Below are 23370 nucleotides of genomic sequence, written 5' to 3' on the forward strand. Positions count from 1 at the left end.
ACATCTGCTGCACATCATCTTCACAACATATTTTATCTAAACCTTCTAATCCTTTCTCCTCATCAAATACATAGTACATATAATCATCAGCCACAAAGCCCTCACTCTCAATAAGAGAAAGCATTGTCAAATATGATATGTCTGACTGGTATATATTTTGAACCACAGATTCTCTGGCGTTGAAATGGAACCAAATTGACCACTTTGGGTCATCAATTCTGAAGATTATAAAATGAAATACCTTTATTAACTGAAAACAGGATAACTGAACCTAACTAGGCACAATATTGAGTTTCTATCAAACTGCTTTTTTCAGTTTCTTACACAACAAAGTATGCACAATACTAACAATTTGCAAGGTCACCATAACTGAATCTAACCATGCAAAAAACTAGCCTAATTTACTCATTCTCTGAATCTCACAACCATGCAAAAAACTATGCCATACCTGCCGCCGCCCGCAGAACGAGGAAGCTTCTGCCGACCTTGAGCTCTACTTCTTGTCGTCGACGGTGGTCGCGCCGGCACCGACCAATCCAACCTCTGCTGCGCGCCGCCCGCGGAAGGATAAGATTCGGACCGAGAAGGCTGTTGCGTCGCGCTGCCGCCCGGAGGTATGCCTGAATCGCCGCCGGAGTTTGCATCCACCGCCGCCATGGCTGGCGACGGCTAGGGCTAGGGAGGAGCTCGGGGGAGAGTGAGAGAGGGTGGGGAATGGGGAGCCGGCCGGCCAGGTCTGACCTGGTCCGACCAGGTGCGATCGACGAGCGGCTCTAACGGCCCCCCGCGCGCGCCGTTAGCCGTTAGCCGGGCCGCCCGCCTGGCAAGTGGGCCACTCACGTCAGAATCGCGATTAAAACGGTCAAAACCATCATTCAGTCAATCTGGTAGTTTTTAGTCACGTTTTTACGGTTTTTTGGTAGTTTTCGGCCACTTTTAAAAATGTGGTAGTTCTGTGGGACGCGAACCCCTAAACTGGTCGGCTGCATGGAAGATGAGGATAACAACGCACAATGTCCGAAATGTTCATTTACCTTCTGCGGTTCTTGCAAGGAAGTACGGCATCCAGGGAAGCAGTGTCCAACTCCAGAACAAAAGCTCCAGCGCCGGAAGGTAAAGATGCAACTAAAATATTTTCCATAGTAATGTAATGCCATTATTTTACTGGGCATATTGTTGTTTATAATTTTACGATTGAAGGCGTCAGGCAAGTTGAATGAAAGGGGGATGTCACAGGAAATGCTGAACATCAGAGAACTGTACAAAGATGTTCGGGTATGTTCAAATTGTCGAATGGCCATCAACAAAAGCGCAGGCTGCAATAAAGTGATGTGCACTAGTTGTGGTCAGCTATTTTGCTTTCGTTGCTGCAAGACAATCAATGGCTATGATCACTTCAAGTAGGTCGTCTTATCTCCTACAACATCAAATATTCCTACCCCTATGAGGGAATCCATCCATGATATTTGTCTTACTTACCTATGTGCATGTGCGATTGAAAACCCTCAAATCTGTTTGATTCAGGAACTGTCGGCTCTTCGAGGCTGCAGATATGACCGACTGGGACAAGGAAATGATTGAACTACAGAATGGAATTCAGATGCGAGCTCAAAAACAACCATTGGGCGGCACCATAAGATGCCCCAAATGTCGCGAAACAAATTTCAAGGTAACAAGACATATCTTCTGAATTTAATGGAGCAGGGCATCAGTAGAGCAGAATTCTATCCATTTCCTATTGCTGGTGCCCCGTGACCAATCTAAACACCACTGATTTGCCTCTCTATGCATCTAACTAATTTATTGATGTCATGCAGGATGATGAGAAATATGTCTTCTGTTGGGCGTGCCGAACCAGCTACTGCACACTATGCAAACGGATAATCCAGGATAAGATACTAAAGAGGGGGCACTGGGGGTCGCCGGAATGCGTAGGGTTTGATCATTTATAGCACCGACTCCCATTGCCATGATTTTACAGCTCCTGACTTTTACATTATCTTATTCAGAAATTTGCATGCCCAGTCGATTAATGACCAAATATTGCATGAGGTTGAACTTCTCAAAATACTAGATGATAACCCGCCGGCGTTGCTGCGGGAACACTTGGTGAATGCACATGATATGATACATAAATCGAATAAATTTGTTCGCATAGTAGATACATAATTTTGAGATGATTTTTGTTGCCAAACACTACTTGGAGAATGATTTTACGCTAGATATCGGCTTGCACTCTGTGCTCAACAAAGAAGAATACATTGTCCAAGTGATTCTGCAGGTGTGCTCCCAGAAGTTTGCACCTTGCACATGCGATCAAAATTAAGTATTGAACAATGTGAAATGAATGGAAGCTAGTGCAAATAGTAGCAATATAAGTCTATCTTTTTCCCACAGTTTATTGAGCATGGTTAGTCATGAAAGCAAATGTAAATTATTATGGAAAACGGAACTGCTATGACAGGCTTCTCGTTATATATCACAGGGAATATTTGAAAAATGCTAAGTACCCTTTGTAGCTTCTCTTCTTTATAGATCCATGATTTTCTCAGAAATAAAGAGAGGCTTATGATCATGTCGAATGTATGACAGCGAAAAGTTTGGAACTATGTTTGTACCCTCTGTAGCTTCTCCCTATTTCTTCTTGCACAAAAAAAAAAAGAAGACAATGCTATGATACCCCGCGTGTTGCTGCGAAACATGATGCATAGATACAAATTATAAAAATTACAGACAAAAAATTATAAAATATCAACAGGCATGGAAAAAATCTAAAGAAAAACATCACATACATAAGAAGTCTCAAATACAATGGAAATGACACTAAGCATCCTAATATAGAAGTTGTTCTAATATATGTAAATTGTAAATTGTGGCTAATTGTTACAGTTTGTTCTGGTCCCTAAAACTCCACGTGAAAAATTATTCTCGTCAATGTGAGAGTTTGTCCTGGTTCCTAGAACTTCATACGAAAAGTTATCCTTACAATGTGAAATTTCTGTTATCTGTAAAAAGAACAAAAAAATGGCAGTTAGGAAACTTCAAGTTAATACAAATAACCACCACAATTAATTTGAAACTGCATCAACCACCAAATAACCATCTTTGGATTTGCAACTACATATTACATGAAGATGTGGAATGGGCTTGATAAAAAACAATCATGTATAATAACTGTCGGTGCTTCTAATCAATGGCATGAAATTCAACTGTTATGTAATGAACTATTGGGAGGAGCACTTGAACAGTAGTAACATGTTGAATTGAACAAATTGCAAACTTTCATGCTAAGCTATCGGAAACAGCTAGCATATATTCAAATTTAAGGAAAAGGAACTGCACCTTGGTAGTTTTTGACGCGTACTGCACCTTGGTAGTGAGTATAATACAGCAGAACCTGCAAAAAAGATGGTAAAATGAAAGGTTTAATTGGGCAGGAACAAATTCAGGCTACCACCAAGTAAAACATATCCATGTGGAAGAAAAAAAAAAGGAGCATTATGAATACATATGTAAGAAGTAAGATGGTCTGATTGATATATTTTGGCAACCCCTTGGTAGGCATCATGCCAATAAGAATAAACACTATATTGCTGAAAAAAGAGAGACATATACTCCATTAGCACTCAACACTTGACTCGGACAAATGGAGAAAATAAATATCGCAGTGTATACTCCAAATTGATATCTGCTACCTTATGTCCAAGTTAAAGAGCATCTCCCTGAAGTACAATGAGAGTTGATATCCTAACCTAGAGGGGATCGGAGGCGTGAGTGGGGACTGGGAAGCGGCCACCAAGCCAGAATCCGAACAACCCAACCACATAGAAGCATGTGGTACTCCTGTCTCCTGATAAGCTGATGCTCAAGCCCCAAAGGTGGAGTCCCTTTGGAAGTCATCTTTGCTTATGTAGTCAGACTCCTCGCCGTCGAGGGCGACGGAGGTCATTGAGGATCTGGTATTGTCGGTGGCTGGCAACAGAACGACGGCTCGGCCCGTGTCCCACACTAAGGAAGAAGTTGGAGGCGAGGCAGACAGGCGGGCGTGTCGGATCTGGATGAGAGCAACCACGCTCATAGATTTATTCATCTATTTCTTCCTCGATGATCTGGGTGTCCGGGAACGGAACGACGGCCTAACCAGCATCCAAACGCCCAGAGTGGTGTTGGAGGATAGGTAGATCGATGGTCGTGCGGGAGAATAACAGTCTAGCACTTCTCCTGGTAATGGAGGGCAAGATAATTATGAGTGATGAATGCTACGGTTTCATGTGCATCTGTAGCTGCGGAAGAGATAAAGGCGATGGCATGGGAAGAGATAGCGACGGTGATGAGGATGAGAGTCGCAGTGGAGAAGATGATCGTGACTCATGAGCGACCTAGTCGAACAGACTACATGGGCAGCTAACAGACATGGGCTATAGCCCACGTATCAAAAGGATTGCTTAGACGTTCATGTGCAAAAAAATAAAATAAAATCGTAGAACCCACCTGGAAGAAACATACGCGGGTTACGCATCAAGCCAGCGCAAAAGAAAAAAAACAAATCCAGCCAGCGACTCGATGGAGGGAGCGGCGTTGGTAGGAAGACTGAAACGATACCACTAAAAAAAGGAAAACTGAAACAATGACGTGGCTTCGCCAGAATGCAGGAAAATGAGGTAGTGGTGGATGTGGCTGGATGTAATTGGATGCTGAGGTGTCTATGCTGCATGTTGAGATAAATCAAGTAGTGGGGGTGAACTTCTTAAATATATAGGATTTGTTTTAAAGATCTTTCTATTTTATAAAATGGATTTGGCGACCGGGCATCACTTTATGGGTGATAGAGCATCCCTTTTAATTTAGGCCTCTATGGGGGTGTTTGTCTCTTAGAGACTTTTTTACCAAACCGGAGGAACTTTTTAGGAACTAAACTAGTCATTTGGGACTAAATGAAGAAGACTCTCAAGGAGAGTCTTTTTAGAACTTTTTAGAACTTTTCCAACAATGCCTCTTCATGCACCCATTGGCCCGCCACCCCATGGTGTTGTTTGATTGTTATTTTTCTATATACTAGGGGCAACATGGTCATTTAATAACCTCTAGGAAGGGACTAGGGACTTTTTAGTCTCTAGAAACAAACAGGGAATGACTTTTTAGGGACTAGGGACTTTTTAGTTGAGACTAGAAAAAGTCATAGGACTAGAGAACCAAACACCACCTATATGGCCTCTTATCCTTTAACTAGTTACACATTTATCCTGTAAAAAAACCAGTTACACGCTTATTGATAGCAATAAATCAATGTACTTTTCTTTTCAATACCAAAACTTGCATCCTTTCTACATAAAATTTTAAGCAAACAACGAGTTTCAAATTGCTACGGATCCGAAGAACAGTCGTACAAAATTGTACTCACTTCGTCCATTTTACACTTGTAGAAAACACATCTAGGATGTTTGGGCGAGCTCGTGACAAGCCACAATACCAGCCGCCACTAGTTATCACACTTGATTACCGATAGAGACTCGTCGACGAGCTGTTGGGCGAGGGTTGAGCCCGGTCGACCGATGGACATGGTTGTGCTGGCGATCGGTCGATGGGAGAGATTAAAGTGTTGAGAGGATGACATGCCGTGAGGCAGTGTGGAGCGGTCGAGGTGACTGCGTAGTTTGGTCCCCGCCAAATCCGGCAACGTTGGCGACGATATTATATGCGTTTATTTAGGCGTCGACGACAAGAAGCGGCCAAATCAAAACGGGGGACGAGCGCGAGGGGTGCTACAGTGTGACGGTTGTGGCGTGTGGAGGCAGGTAGGACGGTGAAAAGTGGACGAGGTGGTTGCGCAATTCGTTCCTCGTCGAAACGTGATGGTGCTGGGGCCTGGGTGCGTTGAATGCGGTGACGACAATGGCAGGCGTAGATGCGTCGATTTAGGCACCAACAACGAGAAGCGACCGAATCAAAGAAGGGGAGGAGAGTGGTGAGTGCTGCAGGGTGTTGGTGGTGGCAAGTGGTGGCGCGGCCTCCTCCTCCTCGAAACTTCGCTGTTGTTTGCACAACATTGGCCGTGGAAGCCACAGGCCCACCGACGACCCGATGTCGTTCGAGGGCAGTCAAATAGACCTATAAGGACTAGGGCGTTTCCTATTTGATGCCCGCGAGCGTCCAGATACTGTGCTTCCGCTGAAGCGCTCGAGAGTGCACCGCGAAATGGGCCGGCCCAATTCCAGCATCAAAGGAGGCAAAATGGTTCCGGAACCTTCTAGAAGGATACCTCAACCGATTTTTTTCTTTTTTTTTCTTTTTGCCGGTTTTCTGGTTTTCTCCGTTTTCCTTTTTCTTTTTTGTTGTGTTTGTTTTTTCTGTTTCTGCTTCTATTTCTTTCCTTTTATTTATCCTTTTTCATTTTTATTTTATCCTTTATTTTCAAAAGCATTTTCATTTTGCTCATGATTTCAAAAATTCTTCACAGTTTCAAATTTGATTCACTTTTTAAAATTTTGTTCACAATTCAAAAAATTGTTCATCGTATTTCACAAAATTATTCAACATGTATTTACATGTTGTTTAGCGTATTTCACAAAAATGTTCAATGTGTAGTTCAAATTGTTCAGCGTATATTACATAAAATGTTCAATGTATATTTAAAAGTTGTCCATCGTATATCACCAAAAAGTTCAATGTGTTTTAAATATTGTTCGGTGTTTATAACAAAAATGTTCAATGTGCAGTTAAAAGTTGTTCAGCGTATATTACAAAAAGTTCAATATATAGCTAAAATTTGTTTATCGTACGTAAAAGAATCAATAAATGTTTGAATTCATAATTGTATTCATGTTTTAATAATTTTCACGTTCTTTAAAAAATACGTTTTAAAATTCTAGTTTTGAAATTTGTTCAAAAAAACATTATTCATTTTCTAAGGAAGAAAAATCGATCTGCCGGTGCACATAGCACTTCAAGGGTGGCGCCGTTATTAAAGACATGCCCAGTCCCTTGATGCAGTGGTTGGCAACACTGTTAACCAGAGTTAGGTCGAGAGCTCGACTATATCATATGATGGTATTTTTTCCATTCTTATTATGTTCCCTCGACTCCTAGGAATGGGCCGGCCCGCTTGCGCAAAACCTTCAGCGAAAACTCCCCTGCTTGACGCTAACGAGCGTCGAACAGGAGCTCTCAAGAACTAGACCCATGACAACAAGGTGACGCCCTCGACATTGGGCCGGCCCGTTCAAAGAAAAGGAGGAAAAACTAATAAATACAAAATTTAATGGACTAAAGTACATGAGAAACAAAAGAAGAAGAAAAAGGCACAAAGGAAATTCTGAAACTGGTATGAACCAATCTATAGAACCTTACCAAAACCACTCTAGAGGTTATATTTTCCATTCTTATTATGTTCCCTCGACTCCTAGGAATGGGCCGGCCCGCTTGCACAAAACCTTCAGCGAAAACTCCCCTGTTTGACGCTAACGAGCGTCGAACAGGAGCTCTCAAGAACTAGACCCATGACAACAAGGTGACGCCCTCGACATTGGGCCGGCCCGTTCAAAGAAAAGGAGGAAAAACTAATAAATACAAAATTTAATGGACTAAAGTACATGAGAAACAAAAGAAGAAGAAAAAGGCACAAAGGAAATTCTGAAACTGGTATGAACCAATCTAAAGAACCTTACCAAAACCACTCTAGAGGTTATATTTTCCATTGTTATTATGTTCCCTCGACTCCTAGGAATGGGCCGGCCCGCTTGCGCAAAACCTTCAGTGAAAACTCCCCTGTTTGACGCTAACGAGCGTCGAACAGGAGCTCTCAAGAACTAGACCCATGACAACAAGGTGACGCCCTCGACATTGGGCCGGCCCGTTCAAAGAAAAGGAGGAAAAACTAATAAATACAAAATTTAATGGACTAAAATACATGAGAAACAAAAGAAGAAGAAAAAGGCACAAAGGAAATTCTGAAACTGGTATGAACCAATCTATAGAACCTTACCAAAACCACTCTAGAGGTTATAGTGTTGGGCTGCCCCGTTTAGTAGAGCGCCAGAAGTGAAGCGGGGCTCTCACAATAAGCAAGATACCCTGCGGAAGAATAGTGCCAACGATCTTTAATAGGATTTACCTCTTAATATCGTTTTAAGTCTCTTTATTTATATGTCTTAATATTTGCATGCCATCGTTGATGACCTTTGAGCTTAGGCCCGCCCGTATTGGGCTTCCATCCCACGCATCTGTGGGTGCGACCTTGGCTCGCCTATTGCGAGACGAAGCAACATCTCGGCTCCGGCGCCTGGTAATTGGACCGGCCAACATACTGTTTTGTGCATTTCTTTTTTATTTTACTATCTTTAATTGTATTTATGAAATGAAAAATATTACATATTCATCAATTTTAAAAAATCTTTAGAAAACCCAAAATGTCAATATATTCCAAAAAAATGCGAAAAATGTTTAATACTCCCTTCGTTTGTTTTTATAAGACATTTCAGACAGCTTGCTTTGTACTGTTTTGGAGTGAGTATACATATTCCAAAACTTAAATTTGATTGATTTTTGCAACATTGTGATTTCCTAACGGGCGGTACACATAATGTTAGAAAATGCGTACATGTAGAGTTTCCACCAAAAAGGAAGGGTACCAATAAAAGAAATCCAAAAAGGGAACCTGAGAAATGCTACCTATTCAAACACAAGCCCAACGGGCCGAGGGCTGGACCAGAAAAAAACTCCCAACGGGGGTGCGACAAAAGCGAGCAACGCTTACGACTACGATCCCGACGCAAGACCAACTCCAAGCACTCGCCATCCATGGCAGCAGCTTCCGTCGGCGCCACGACATCGCGATTGCTGCGACCACACCACGATCACTCATTCACTCCCCGGAATCCTCACCCGGGGGGCTCTTCCTCGTCTTCCTCACGCGCCGTGGAGGCGCGGCCGGTGTCGTCGTGTGATGGCGGCGCCGAGGAGGACGTGCCCGACCTGGACTCCCCGTGGGTCGCGGCGGCCGAGGCGGAGTCGAGACTGGAGGAGGCCGCGATCGCCTCGGCTGCGGCAGGACTCACCCTCTGCGCCGAGGACGAGGCAGAGGCGGAGGAGATACGTGACAACCTGCAGCGGCAGGACGATGAGGTGCAGTATTACTAGTCCACCGATATCAAATTGCAGGATCTCACTTGTCCTATATATCCAACATATTGATCTATGGTGTGAACTGTGGTTGTTAAGGTTTTGGGCGGGGTTCGACTTTGGTTCTTCTGAAAACAGGGAAGCATTGTGATCAATTTGTATAGCTTGAACAGACTGATACTAAACCTTGATGAATTGTCTCGTCTGAAATTTAATTTACCGCACTAGCTACTAATTTACCAGATCGGATAAAAGGCGATTCACGGTTGCAATGGTGGAGTAGCAGTTAGAACGAGATTGATGCAGTGGAGACTTGTTTCTGTTCTCAAGAACCTGATGCCAAACTGGAGTGTTTGCACTTACATGCAGTTCCCCGGACTCGTTTATTTTGATTTTCCGACTCTTGCTGCTTATTTCAAGCTTTGATGCTTACTTTTATTTCCAAATTGTTTGATGCTTACGTTTTTCACCTTCGGTCATTTGTTTGCTCACTGCAGCTGATGGCATTAGAAGCAATATATGGAGATGACCTTGTTGAATTTAAAAGCAGAGGAGGGCTCCGTTATTTCCAGGTTTCTTATGTTGTATTGTTGTTCACTAATATCCAATTTCATTGCTTCCTGGATAGTGTAAATTGGGGCTTAATACTTTGATTTTTTTTAAGTACAGATTTACATACGTTACGATCTGCCTGATGGTGCTGACGTGTGCGCTAAGCTTTCTTCCCTTAGTGAAAACTCAAAACATGGAGGATGTCCTGATGGTGGTAGCAAAGACCATGACAATGCATCAGATGAATTCTCTTACACTACCAACTTGAAGTACTTGCCTCCTTTGGTGTTGACATGCTTACTTCCAAAATCATATCCTAGCAAGGACCCACCATATTTCACTCTCACCGCTAAATGGATGGATGAGCATAATGTTTCTCAACTGTGTGAGATGCTTGACACCATCTGTGCAGAGTTGCAGGGGCAAGAAGTGGTTTATCAATGGGTTGAGTGGATACACAACTCTTCATTGTCACATCTCTGGTTTGATGGCAAAATAATGTTAGGCCAAGACATCCCAACACCCAAAGGAGATACGCGTGCAATCTCAAGGAGTGTATCATTAGAGTCTGTGATCCCCTCAATGCTCAGCTACTGTAGTAAGAAGCATTACCAAGCTTTTCTTGAGGATCTCCATATGTGCATGATATGCCTCAACCAGAGCAAAGGTAAGTTTGTTTCCTTTATTCTTTCTTCTTTATTCAGCACAGATACATAGCAAGAGATCAATCTGGTACATTTAGTATGCTGTCTCTGCATCATTTGTAGGAAGAATGCTATTGGTTCTACTTCTATCGTGCTAGCTAATTCCACGTTGCAGTCTCATTGATATGTGGTGACTAATGCCTATGAAATTTCCGCACTTCATGGTACAGATGTGAACATATTCTGTAAATTTATTATGCTTCATACTATCTTTTTCCCACAAGGAAAGACTAGTGACCCCGTGACTCTTTTTGTAGAAAATAACATAATACGTTTTGATCTGTGTTTGTGAACAAAAAACATGTTATTCCTTTCTAATCATGTTTCTTGGGATGCTGAACTACGCTAGCACCAATCAAAGTTCGTTCGATAGCAAACTAACTTTCAATTTGTATCAATCAGGTTCAAACTTCATCAAGCTTCCATGCCAGCACCTGTTTTGTGTGAAGTGCATGGAGACATTGTGCAGAATGCATGTGAAGGAAGGGAGTGTGTTCCAGTTGGTATGCCCTGACACCAAGTGCAATGCTTCCATTCCACAACATGTCTTAAAGAGGCTTCTTAGCGAAGAAGAATTTGAACGCTGGGATAGGCTTGCTCTTGAGAAAGCGTTGGACTCGATGGCTGACGTGGTTTTCTGCCCAAAGTGTGTAATTGGTTGCGTGGAAGACGAGGATAACACTGCGCAGTGTCCAAAGTGTTCCTTCATCTTCTGCTCGTTTTGTAAGGAGCTCTGGCATCCAGGGAAGCAGTGCCTAACTCCAGAGCAAAAGATCCAGCACAGGAAGGTAAACGTGCTACTGATACCTCTTTATGTTTTAGCATCGGTGAGACCAAACGGGCGCCACACTTTCATGGACGGTTTGTAAGAAACTGATCTAATTTTGTGCATTATTCTGACCCAAAGACCATGATGAAATGACTTTATTTATCTTCTATTATAAAAAAAATTGTGTCCTTTATTGATTTGAATGAGTATCTACCATTTTCTTCTGCAATTTTTATGACCACAGGCATCGGGCAGGATGAGTGAGAGGGAGATGGCGCAAGAACTGCTGAACATTAAAGAACTATACAAAGATGTTCGGTTATGTCCCCATTGTCGGATGGCGATCAGCAAAACTGCAGGCTGCAACAAAATGACGTGTGTCAGCTGTGGGAAATACTTTTGCTTCCGCTGTGGCAAGCCAGTCAGTGGCTACGATCATTTCAAGTAGGCAATTCTATGAAATCAGCTCCCCCCCCCCCCCCCCCCCCCCCCCCCCACCCCCCTTCCAGGGGGAGGCATCATGAATATCAGTTACTTACCTCTTTGTGCATATATACATTGCAGGGATTGCAAGCTCTTTGAGGCTAGGGATATTGCAGAATGGGAGAGAGAAATGGACCAAGTACAAATAGGTAACCAGATACGAGCCCAGCAGAAGCCATTAGGTGGCATCTTAAGATGCCCAAAATGCGGTGAGAGAAATTTCAAGGTAAACCTACCATTTGAATCTACGTACATCAACGCATGAATGGACCAGAATTCAGTCCATCTCACCGGAATCGCGCTGTGTGACGAATCCAATTTTCCTCTCTATACTCCTAAAACCGATTAATTGATGGTCATATATGTGTTTATGCATCCAGGATGACGAGAAATATCTATTTTGTTGGGCGTGCCGAGCCAGCTATTGTCAACTGTGCAAACGGGTGGTCGATAATAAGAGGATGAAGAGCGAGCATTGGGGATCGATTGAGTGTCTGGGGCTTGATAAATTCTAGTATTACATACGTATTCTCACCGTCACATTTCTTGCAACTCTAGGTCGAGTTTGCGATTACTAAACCAAAGCTATGGTGAACTGTATAATTTGATCGTGAAAATGTGTGAAATATGGGAGAAATGGTCAATCAGCAAAATGATTGAAATAGGTGGAATCTACTTACACTAACGAAATTATCACAATCCTTCTGAACATGAGACAGTTCACACTGCATGCGCATCGACCTGGTGATATGGGAGAACTTGCCTCGTGCTAACAAGCCAATGTCCGCTTGTTATAAATTTCATACGAACAATTATTAGTACTCCTTACATTCCCTTATACAAGTCCGCTTCATATTTTTATGTCTATAATTTTTTACCATTAATTTTACCAACAAAAAATGAGTTATATGTCACAAAAAGTATTTCATTGGATGCACATTCAAAGAACTGTCCGGTGATATATTTTTTATGACATAATAATCCATATTTTGTTGACCAAAATTATAAGTTAAAGTTTGACACGAAGAACGAAGTGGCCTTGTATAAGGGAATAGAGAGAGTATGTAAGTTGTCCAATTCTAGTCATAACTGTGTGTGATGTACGAGCATAAGAGCATCTCCAACAGGCGCCGGTCGCGCCGCGCGCAAAAAACACATATGCCACGCACGCATCGGCTGGTTTGGTGCGGCGCGCAGCGCTGGCTCCAACGGCTGTGCTAAAATGCAGCGCGCGCGCGTCGCTCCAGCAGCGCGCCAAAATGCAGCGCGCGCGACCCGCCGGTGCATTGCATATGGCATTTTTCAACATAAAATGATGAACATTTTCAACACAATAAAAATTTCACACAAACAAGTTGATGAAGTTCATGCCCACAAGTTCATCCAACCAAGTTCAAAATGCAAATCAAGTTCAATACACAAAGGAAAGACACATCATTCCTCGTCCTCGTCCTCATCTTCGGAAGACGATTCTTTCGCCTCCGAAGATGAATCTTCCTCCCTCTCGCGCACCGCATCACGTGAAGCTCCGACGGTGTTGGCAAGATCTTCAACGGCATCTTCATGGGAATGTGTGCGAGGAGGCTCATCGAAAGACGTTCCGCCCATGGCGGCCGGAGGTGCACCCATGCCTCCCATGAGAGAAGCAAAACTCATGCTTCCCATCATGGCCATAGCGTCGGGGGGTGCTCCAAAGCCAGCCATGCCTCCCATTGCTCCGAAGCCACCCATGGCACCCATGGCGCCGAGGCCACCGCCACCCATGGCGCCGATGCCACCGCCACCCATGGCGTCGAGGCCACCGCCATCCATTGCACGAACCATGGCTCTTTTTTGGATCAAGACTTCTTGTTGGGCAAGATTGACATACTCCTTTTGCACCGCATTGAGGTTAGTTGTGTCCAAGAAGAACAAGTGCTTCTCCCATTCCAACAACCTAGTTCGCTCCTCATTGCTCACCTTCCTCTCCTCCAAAGCCACCTTCCTCTCCTCGGCCGCCACCCTCCTCTCCTCGGCCGCCAACCTCCTCTCCTCGGCCGCGGCATCTTGGGTCCTTACCATTTTTCTCACCTCGTTGGCTTCTTTTCTTGCCTTCACAATAGCTTCCATAGCATTTTTGAGCTCATCATCTCCTTTCCTCTTCTTCTTTTGGGTTTGGTCTTTCTTGCACCCATCCGGTCGCTTTGGCTTCGAGTATGAAACCGAGTTGGGTGTAGGGCTTCTCTTGCCGTCATCACTTGATGCATCATCCTCCTCCTCCTCATCATCATCCAACTTAATTGTTCGCTTCCATTTGTCACTCAAATGCAAATCATCCAAATCTTCACGCTTATTCCATTTCTCATCATCCTTCAACACATCATAGCAATGAGGTAAAGTAAAGACCCTTCCTTTCTTGATCTTCCCCTTCTTGGTTTTCCTCTCCTCTTCTTTGAACAAGTTTTGCGCAATGTTGAACTACATGAAAAGAAAGCAAGTTAGCACCAACAACAAGCAAAACAAAGCAAGTTTAGCACCAACATGTAAGATGAAATGGCACTTACTCTATCATCCTCATTTGTGCCACTTGGGTTCAACTTGTCAACCGCCTTTTGACAAGCCGCCCACCTTTGACAATCCGAGTTGATTGTCGACCACCGGGACCTAAGTGATCGGTTGGAGCGGTCAATTCCACTCACGTTGCGAGCATCAAAGTGTTCCTTCATCTGGTTCCAATAAGCATCTCTATTTTGATCGCCTCCAACGGATGGATCCCTCGACACTTGCAACCAAGTATTGCATAGTAAGATGTCATCGGTGTTGGTGTAATTGCCCGCTCTTCCTTTCGGTGCGTCGACAATGCCCTCACCCTCCTTGTCCACCTCGAACTCATGGTCTTCAAAATGCATGTCATTGGTTTGAGACCAATGCGAATTGTTGGAGCCAACACCCATCGTTGACATGTATGCATCATCATTGAGACTACAAATTTTTTTGCACAATGCAAATAAGCTATCTATATGTGACGAATGCATTCAAAAAAGAACAAAAAATTGAAAAGTTAGAATTTTTTTACCTTGGAGGCATTTTGTCGAACATGTTGTGCGCGCCGGCCGCCGGCTCAACGAGTGAGCTTGCCGGCGCTTCGGCAGCCGTCGCGCCCGTCGCACGCCCCGCCCGGCTACAGGAGGTGACTATCAAGTTCCCAACATGGAGGGGTGGCCTTTTTGACTACGCCTTTGCGGATCATGGTATGGCGAATGTGCCCAAGCTCTCCGTCGAACTTGCAATTGATGCCGAGGTGATCCTCTTGTTTTACATATTCGTTAACAAAAAAATAATATCTTGCATGTTAGTTATACTAGTAGTTTACTTTCAACTACTTCTAAAATTGTGCCTTGCCCTTTTTAGTGTGGATCCATGGTAATCAATTCGTTGTTCTTCGTGGTCTGATCATCCCATGTTTCCTTTTGTCATGGTTGTGTACGTTCATGTCATGCAGGTGCCTGGATGTGCAGAATGCCCTGGCAAGTTTGTCAACCTGAAGCATCTTATATTGAGCGTGGATGTCCTCGCGCGTGATTCGCGTACAAGTGGCATTCTTCGTTTGGCTTGCCTTTTGGAATTAAGCCCAGTTTTGAAGCATCTTGAACTGCATGTAGGTGATCCATCTCTTTGATGTTTATATGCTGTAATTGTCTGGTCCAGCAAAACATCATCCATAAACCTCATGGAGTGTAAATCACAAAGCCTAGCTTTTTCGCTTTGCGTTGTATATCCTGTCATAATATGTTTATATGCTAGTACTACATTAATTGCCCTTTTTAAATTTTTCAGAGAGGTGCTTTTATGAAATAATAAGAGATTAATCGTTGCGTTTGTTTTGTTTAATGCTTTGATAATGCAGCTGCTATGCCCAGTCGGAACATGGGAGACGTTGAAGCGGATAGAGGAGTTGCCCCCGGCCCGTGAGCTGCATTATCGTCTGAAGACGTTACTGATGACGGGAGTCTATGGCTACAACAACTTCTTTGTTCTGGCACTGCATTATGCTCGAACCGCCACGGCGCTCGAGCGCATGGTCATCGATCCGGAGGCGAGGAAGAGGTATGTCTTGACTCGTGACGCGGTAGAAGAGAACGCGGTCCATGGGGGCCGACGGATGGCCAATGAACACCTTCGGGGACGGGGCTTGGATGGCATCCTCACCATCTTGTAACATCGACCTGACTTTTCTGGAACATGATATCATGACTCATTTGTAAAATTCGCAAATGTTTCCTGTTAAGAAGTTCAGAAGCAGAGTAATTGCCACACCACCCTGAAAAACTGCCAGCTGAGAGAGAGAAAAAGTCGAACCCCCCCCCCCCCCTCCCCCTCTCTCGCGACCGCGTCGCCCCCCCGCGGGTGACCAGCCGCGCGTCGGGCCTCCTCCCTCCAGGCTCCCCCCTCCCTTCTTCCTTCTCGCCGCCGTCGCCGGTGCCCGCGGCCGGCTTGGCCCTGGGGCTGCTGGTGGCGGCGGCCTCCTGGCCCTTCCCCTCCCGGTCGCTCTTCGACGCGGGCGGAGCGGCTCCGGGGGGTGCATCTAGGTGGTGGGGGGCTGGCGTGGCGGCGGGGCTCCGTGGCGCATGCAGGCGAGTTACTGGGCGGCGGCGCAGCCGTTGGCGGCGGGGCGACGCGACGGCGGGATCTGGCGTTGTCCGCTCGGCCCAGATCTGGGCCCTTCGGGCCCCATCTGGGCCTGAGCGGGCCGACGGCGGGGATGGCTCCGGTGTGGCTTCTGGAAGGCGGGGGAGATGCGACGCGTGGCTGGGTGCCGGCGGCGACGACGCCGGCCTGCCGCATCGCGGCCGGCGGGGCTTAACGGGCCCGCTTCGGGCCTGGCTGGGCCAGGGGTGGCCCGGCATGCCCCGCTGCTGCGTCCGGACGGCTACCACGACGGTGCCGGAGGCACGGGCCTCCCGCACGACGGCAGTGGAGGTGGTTCCCTCCCGCTCGGCGTCGATGTTGCTGCTCCCGTCGTGGTGAGCTTCTCTCCGGTCCTCTTGGCCTCGTGGTGGTGTTCGTAGTGAAGCGGCGTGGGTGGTGGCGCTACTGCGTTGGCGCATGGTGATGGGCGGTGGTTGGGCGGTCGGTTCGGTTCGGTTGGGCGGTTGGGGTTGGAATGCGGGAGAAATCCCTGCCGGCTTCGGCTCCGACGCGGTGACACATGCGGATGCCACCATTCCTCCCTGGAGGGTGTCGGTGGTATCCACCCCCCACCTCCCTTCGCGTGCCCGGGGAAATCTGAGGACTCGTCCGGGCAGCAGCGTCGTCGGCGTCGCATCCCTTCTTGGAGGTGCTACTTGGCACGCGGCGGATCAAAGCCTCGGTCTGTGGTGTTTTGTTTCCGATGGGCGCCGCGGTGGCGGGTCATCCGCGCTTTGCCAAGCTGCCGTAGTTGGCATTTGTTTCTTCTTTTTTTTTCTTTTGGTGTGTTGTGCTGCTTGCCACAGCGTTATCTGTATTCGGCATTGGTTGCTTTGGAATACAAAGCGGGGAACCCTTTTTCGATAAAAACTGCCAGCTGAATCTATGTAACTGACTGCCTGTAAGCTACTTGTGCAGTGCACACACTGGAGTTGTGCATGTCTTAGATCTCGCATTAACAGGCACTGAAAAACGTCAGTCGTAATGACCATTGAACCAACCACTGTTAAATGGGATCCACGTAACAGTTGAAACCTCCCAGACGAGAGCGCCTATAAAACCCTCCCAGTTCACGTCCCTTTTCCCCAAGATCACCAACAGCGACACCGATCTCTTTCTCTTCAGCTGCCGCAACGCACCGGCAACCATGGCGAAACCCACAAGCCAGTCGGCGGCAGCGCTCGCCGTCCTGATGCTCGCCGTGGCCACTCTCACCCTCGCCGTCGCCCAGGCGCCACCGCCGCCCCAACGGAGCGGCCAGGAGATCCACCTGTTCCAGGTGACGGTTCGCCAGGTGGACGGCGCCGCGGAAGACGACTACAACTACAACCTGCTCGGTACCGTGCTCGGCAGGTCGGTCGCCTCGCCCTGTTCCTCCTGAACCCCTACCTCTCCAGGCTACATTTCCATGCCATTTTCTGACGCTTCTCTATCGTGTTTTCTCTCTGAAACCTCAAGCTACGAGGCCGCATGGGAAGTCATGTTCGAGACCGAGCCCCTGAGGTTCAGCGCCTACCTCACCAACAACCAGGCCCGCAGACTATCAAGTGAGTGAACATTCCTGGCTTGCTCCATCCTAGCTAGGAATACAGAGATATTTGATGTGTGAGTACATACGTTCTGGCTGAGCAGGAGTCAAGGGGGTGCTCGGAGTTCGTCAGAGGGACGATCCTGTGCCCAGGGCCAAGCACTGATACCGCAAGTGATTAACGGAGGTGTGAGCAGCATCAAAGGAAGGGAGCAACGCATAGCTTTCCTTTTACTCTTTCACAATAAAAAAAAGTGCCGCGGCCTTAATATTTGTGTTATACTGAAATCCAGCAAGCTTTGCTGTTATAAACCTCTCGCACAAAACTGACGATCCTCGATGTAAAAAACAAAATGATCTCCGGGGTTCATCAATACCCCAGTACGTAACATGTTCGGTTTTAACCCCGCAAAAGAAAATGTTCGGTTTCAAAAAAGAGAGTTGTAAGTGTGACTGTCAATACTATCTGGAACTGTTAAACGGCGGAGGACAAAAACCTGTTCGACAGAGCCAAAACCCCCTGGGATCATCTCCCGAAAAATTCTGATTCATGATCGTCGCTCTTCTTTGGTCCAGCAGCCTCTCTAGACAAAGTCGGGGTCGACAGTGTGCTGCTTGCACCCTTGGGGGCCGTAGTGCTCCGTGCTCTTGCGCACCACCGTGTGGCACGGAGCGCAGTAGTGAACCCGGCATGTCTCGCAGAAGATGTGGTTGTTGTTCCCAACCTGCTTAGATCAGAGACTGTTTTCATCCACCAGAAGCATCAAGAGAAAAAAGGAGTAGAAAACACTAGAGCTATCTTCAGAACACACTACTGAAAAATATCACTATTCCATACATGATACTCCCTCCGTCCCACAATGTAAGACGTTTTTGCAAGCCAGGTTGCAAAAACGTCATATATTGTGGGACGGAGGGAGTATATGGAAGCCACCAAACGTTTACCTTGAAATTCGGCTGGCGGCAACCCGGGCACAGATGCGCTCTGGACAGTGCCAGTTTCAGCTCTTTCTGCATGTTTCTGACGACATCATTCACCTCCACCTTCACTCTCAGCTTCTCCCTATCGATTTTGCATTGTTCACTGTCAAAAGGGAGCATTGGTTCAGAATTAGTTATCCAGAGAATAGATATGCTACATGATGCTTGACAGATCACACTTAACAAGGGGACATCACAAGACAATATGTACCTTGTATGACCTTGACTTGATGGCTTGCCACAGGCATAACAGAACGACTTCTCACAGTTTCTGCAAAGCATCTGGTCGCAGCCTGACACGCGTGAGATGGCAAAGCCACAATGCGGGCACATAACAGAAGAACGGAGTATTTCCTTGATGCTAAATATATCACTCGCAGAGACTTTACGTCCAGCATTGCCTTTGCTCAAGTTGCGTGCCTTCTCACGCTCCTGTATAAAAATAAATAGCGCAATAAACAATGTGATCTCGATACTGTTCTCATTGCATTGAAAGAGTCTTAACACAAATGATGAATAGCCATAAAACAAATGACTGAACTTGGAATGCCCATCTTGCTGGAAATGGCACCATGTTTTGCAATAACCTTAAAGTAAAATGATGTGCTCTTCTGAAAACAGAATTAGTTTATGAATAGTTACTTTATCTAGAATACAGATATATTATATGCAAGTAGAGCTATAGCTTTTTCTAGAATATATAGAAAGGTCTGTGCATCTTTCTATTAAGAAGAACACCATGATGTGTGGCTTGTACATTATCTTGTAATGGATTTTCCTTGAGTAATTTCCACTTAGACCAGGTATTGTGTCGCTAGTTGCATTTTGGACTAGGTATGTTTAAATGTTGTACATAAGTACATAACACCAGGTCTGGTCGGTTTAGCAAAAACCCAACTCTTTACCAGCTCAGTCCCACCTGTCAGATTCCACGGTGGCATCAGATCAGGTACTATGTGACATTCAAAGTGCCATGTTAAGTTCTCTAATGATAGTTCGGTAGGGAAAATACGACTAAACACAGCACAGACATTCCCATGTCTGGAACTTCACTAGATTCCATGATTCGCCATTCAACAGTGAAGAGCTAAAGAAAACTATGTTTACAGTTCTGAAAAAATGAATAAGTTATCTATTCTATGAAATATCCAATGATAATTTTGGCATTCCCAATAGTTGTGTTCTTATATGTTGGAAGTTAGCTCTTGTATTAAACATAACAGCTAAAACTTACAACAGAATATGCACCGTTAGATGGATTTTAATCAGAACATGGACAGTTAGCTAACACATATTTCAAAAAAAGAAAGAATATGTAGTGTTTATATGGATTTTGAACCTGTACAGAAATAAGTTTTTCTTCTGGAGTCATGCATCTCTCCCCTACGTGGCGACGATTTCTGCAGCGGACGCAGAAGGTGAAGAGGCAATTGGAGCACTGGGCGCTGTCCTCATCTGCCAGGCAAGCTGTTTCACATCTTGGACAGTAAGCTACATCAGCCCTTGAGTCTAGAGTCTTCTGAAATACCAATCTTTCCCACCGTTCAAAACCTGCATCTCCAAGCAACTTCTTCAATAGTTTAGGAGGAATAGAACATCCACATTTGTCATCAGGGCACACCAATTTCAGGACTGATCCTTGACATGCAACTTTGAGTATGTCTCCATGCACCTCCAGCAATAGTAATGACGGCATGGAAGTTCTACGAAGTCGATGCCTGAGGGGAATCAAAAGAATTAAGATACAGATTAAACTTTTAAATATTCCAGACTCTAAGCATGATGGAACTTGGATTGTTAATGAGAATGTACCTCAGCAGCATGACACATGAACATGATTAATTGTGCTAATGTTGCAATTATAGAAACTGTGTAAAGAAGCTTATAAATATTAATTTTTTACAGGGAAAGTAAGCTTATCATTCAATAAGGGATTAGCTTCATAGGCATTTGGACTATATCTGGGTTCCTGCAGAACCTTTAACTTGTATTTCCTCATGATATATGTACACTAATAGAAAAGGGGGCAAAGGTCCAGACCGGGGCAGCCCATTAGTCCCGGTTCAGTCACGAACCGGGACTAATGTGAGCATTGGTCTCGGTTCGTGCGACTAAGGCATTAGTCCCGGTTCAGCCACGAACCGGGACTAATGTGAGCATTGGTCCCGGTTCGTGCGACTAAGGCATTAGTCCCGGTTCACCTGAGCCCTTTAGTCCCGGTTTGTGGATCGCTTTTTTTGTTTCGAAAAAATCAAAAGAAAATGATAAAAACTTCAAAAAAATAAAATCCTTCGAGAGGTAGTTATATTACTACATCTACTAGTTAGGAAAATTTAAAAACTTAAATTTAGACATGTTTTGCAAAAAATGTAGGGAAAATGTAAAACGGCTATAACTTTTGCATACGATGTCGGAAAAAAACATATAATATATCAAAATATTCAGAACGAAAATCCGCTTCCGATTTTGACAGCCTATGGCCTGTTTGCAAATTTTTAGAATCCTCAAATTCTAAAAGGAAAAAAGTTATGCTCAAATTTCAGTTTTTTTTGAATTTTTGTTAAATCCGGTCAAACTATGGTCAAACTACTTATTCAAGAAGTATTAGTGTTACTAAATAATTATTCAAGAATATTAGTGTTACTAAATAATTATTTCAGTTTTTTTGAATTTTGGTCAAATATGGTCAAACTGTGGTCAAACAATGGTCAAACTACTTATTCAAGAAATATTAGTGTTACTAAATAATTATTTCAGTTTTTTTGAATTTTGATCAAATCTGGTCAAACTATGGTCAAACTGTGGTCAAACTACTTATTTAAGAAATATTAGTGTTACTAAATAATTATTGTTTTTTAGAACAATAGTTTCAAACTCAAACAGTGAAATGTGTGACTTCATGATCAAGCTAAATTCCTGAGGGTTAATAGGATTGACATCTTACTATTGTTAGGAAAACAACAAGTGCAGACTTGGAAACGAGGGAGAATAGAACCTAAAAGTTAAGCGTGCTCAGGCTGGAGTAGTGAGAGGATGGGTGACCGTTCGGGAAGTTAGATGATGAGGGGTGATTAGAGATTAAAGATTAAAATAATTCAGAAATTTGAAATAAAAAAATTCAAAAATTTTTTTTCAAAAAAAAATCATAAAATTTCCTTTAGTACCGGTTGGTATTACCAACCGGGACTAAAGGTGGACCTCCAGGCAGCGGCCACGTGAAGGGCCTTTAGTACCAACCGGAACTATGTTTTGGCTTTAGTACCGACCCTTTAGTCCCGCTTCCAGAAACGGGACTAAAGACCTTTTTTCTAGTAGTAGTAGTAAAGGGGCCATGGCCCACATTGTTAGTTTCGCCTAGATATGGGGTGCAAAATAATTTTATATTTCTTATCAGGTTTAACTTGTCTACTAACTAGTTGAAAGAAGTTTGAACTAAAGCCAAAACATAGTTACTTTTTCTAATGATTGTTTGACTGCAGATATACGTTGATTTTATATAAAAGCAGTATGGTATGCAAAAAATAGATATACCCAGCAATATCCCAGAATGTAGAGTATCTGAATTCTAATAATCAGGCATTATACACCAGAACTAAAATTTCCAAAAACTATACCAAAATTTGGTTTGGATTGTGCATAAATCATGGTGCCCTGGCTCCATGGAGCACCAATTCAGTGTCCAATATATACTGTATCAGTAGTGTTCTCCCTTACTGTTTCAAAACAACAGATTTAAGTTATGATGGAGATGTAGTTGTGAAATGAGCAGCAGGGAGAGTATCCAAGCATCAAATGGAGCATCTGAATTACCTGGGTGCTCACTGAAACAAATTGTGTAGACATGGAGGCCACGACGAAATGTTTCAAGGCATTGCTCTTCATCATAGCTGATCAACTGTTGAACAACATCCTCTACAGACAGAATCTCTCCAGTAACACGAGCATCCACAGGAGCCATCGTACTATCAGACTTGTGTATGATTATCCCGCCATCAAAACCAAGATGAGAGAGCGTAGAACTCTCCAGCCACTGCACCCACTCAAAAATAACTTCCTGTCCAGACTGCTGTGCCCAAATTGAGTCAAGCATATGACAAAGGGTCGAGACCTTCACACTATCCAACCACTGTACACCGAGAGAGAGGTATGGAGGATGATGGCTCGGGTACGATGGAGGCATAAGGCATGTCAGTGATATTGGAGCCAAGTGCTCGACACTGAATTTGGACTGGTGCTTCTAGAACCATCTGTTCACGGATCCCATGTTGATATTGGTAGCAATGATTGGGTTGAAGTTTTTTATGGCAAGTTTAATGATACGAGGTGGCAACTTTGACCCTGTTTGGATACTCTAACTCAGTTAGAGGTTAGAGTTAAATTCTAACCATGAACTAACTCTAATCAAAGAGGTGTTTGGATGGCAGGGTTAGATGGAGCGCGGATACGGCGAGGCGCCTTCACGGGCAGTGTGAGAGGGAGGGAGGAAGAGGACGAGAAGCTTCGAGGAAGTGGGAAGGGATCTGCTGCGGGGAGAGCGAGAGAAAAAAATTAGTGGTCCTGAGAAGAAC

At 44.6% G+C, this 23370-nt stretch overlaps 3 protein-coding genes and 1 pseudogene across 3 annotated transcripts; 3 read left to right on the forward strand and 1 right to left on the reverse strand.

The window, feature by feature from the left end:
- Positions 1-714: 714 nt before the first annotated feature.
- On the forward strand, positions 715-4374 carry LOC125537802. The gene is made up of 8 exons (XM_048701113.1): positions 715-744; positions 952-1113; positions 1201-1400; positions 1525-1669; positions 1818-1936; positions 2010-2109; positions 2890-2936; positions 4284-4374. Exons 1-8 carry the CDS (start codon positions 715-717, stop codon positions 4372-4374), a joined length of 894 nt encoding a protein of 297 aa, XP_048557070.1.
- Positions 4375-8760: 4386 nt separating this feature from the next.
- On the forward strand, positions 8761-12344 carry LOC125539638 (E3 ubiquitin-protein ligase RNF14-like). Its single transcript, XM_048703136.1, has 7 exons — positions 8761-9120; positions 9615-9689; positions 9787-10336; positions 10776-11161; positions 11387-11586; positions 11707-11851; positions 12006-12344. The coding sequence occupies exons 1-7, from the start codon at positions 8797-8799 to the stop codon at positions 12138-12140; spliced, it is 1815 nt and encodes a 604-aa protein (XP_048559093.1). The 5' UTR covers positions 8761-8796; the 3' UTR covers positions 12141-12344.
- A 2446-nt stretch (positions 12345-14790) lies between these two features.
- Positions 14791-15912, forward strand: LOC125534007. Its single transcript, XM_048697314.1, has 3 exons — positions 14791-14905; positions 15107-15262; positions 15512-15912. Exons 1-3 carry the CDS (start codon positions 14858-14860, stop codon positions 15821-15823), a joined length of 516 nt encoding a protein of 171 aa, XP_048553271.1. The 5' UTR covers positions 14791-14857; the 3' UTR covers positions 15824-15912.
- A 2493-nt stretch (positions 15913-18405) lies between these two features.
- On the reverse strand, positions 18406-23019 carry LOC125537804 (annotated as a pseudogene).
- Between the last annotated feature and the right edge of the window lie 351 nt (positions 23020-23370).

Source organism: Triticum urartu, chromosome 2 (genome assembly GCF_003073215.2).
Source record: "Triticum urartu cultivar G1812 chromosome 2, Tu2.1, whole genome shotgun sequence".
Lineage (NCBI taxonomy): Eukaryota > Viridiplantae > Streptophyta > Magnoliopsida > Poales > Poaceae > Triticum > Triticum urartu.

Bases quoted from the DNA above. Each gene is read 5' to 3' on its own strand.
- LOC125537802 (XM_048701113.1), top strand. From the start codon at position 715: ATGGGGAGCCGGCCGGCCAGGTCTGACCTG. The intron at 2,110-2,889 runs GTGAATGCACAT...TAATTGTTACAG, and splicing joins CGTTGCTGCGGGAACACTTG to TTTGTTCTGGTCCCTAAAAC. The intron at 2,937-4,283 runs GTGAGAGTTTGT...GTGCATCTGTAG, and splicing joins GAAAAATTATTCTCGTCAAT to CTGCGGAAGAGATAAAGGCG.
- LOC125539638 (XM_048703136.1), top strand. From the start codon at position 8,797: ATGGCAGCAGCTTCCGTCGGCGCCACGACATCGCGATTGCTGCGACCA. The intron at 11,162-11,386 runs GTAAACGTGCTA...TTATGACCACAG, and splicing joins AAAAGATCCAGCACAGGAAG to GCATCGGGCAGGATGAGTGA. The intron at 11,852-12,005 runs GTAAACCTACCA...TTATGCATCCAG, and splicing joins GCGGTGAGAGAAATTTCAAG to GATGACGAGAAATATCTATT.
- LOC125534007 (XM_048697314.1), top strand. From the start codon at position 14,858: ATGGCGAATGTGCCCAAGCTCTCCGTCGAACTTGCAATTGATGCCGAG. The intron at 14,906-15,106 runs GTGATCCTCTTG...CATGTCATGCAG, and splicing joins AACTTGCAATTGATGCCGAG to GTGCCTGGATGTGCAGAATG. The intron at 15,263-15,511 runs GTAGGTGATCCA...TTGATAATGCAG, and splicing joins TGAAGCATCTTGAACTGCAT to CTGCTATGCCCAGTCGGAAC.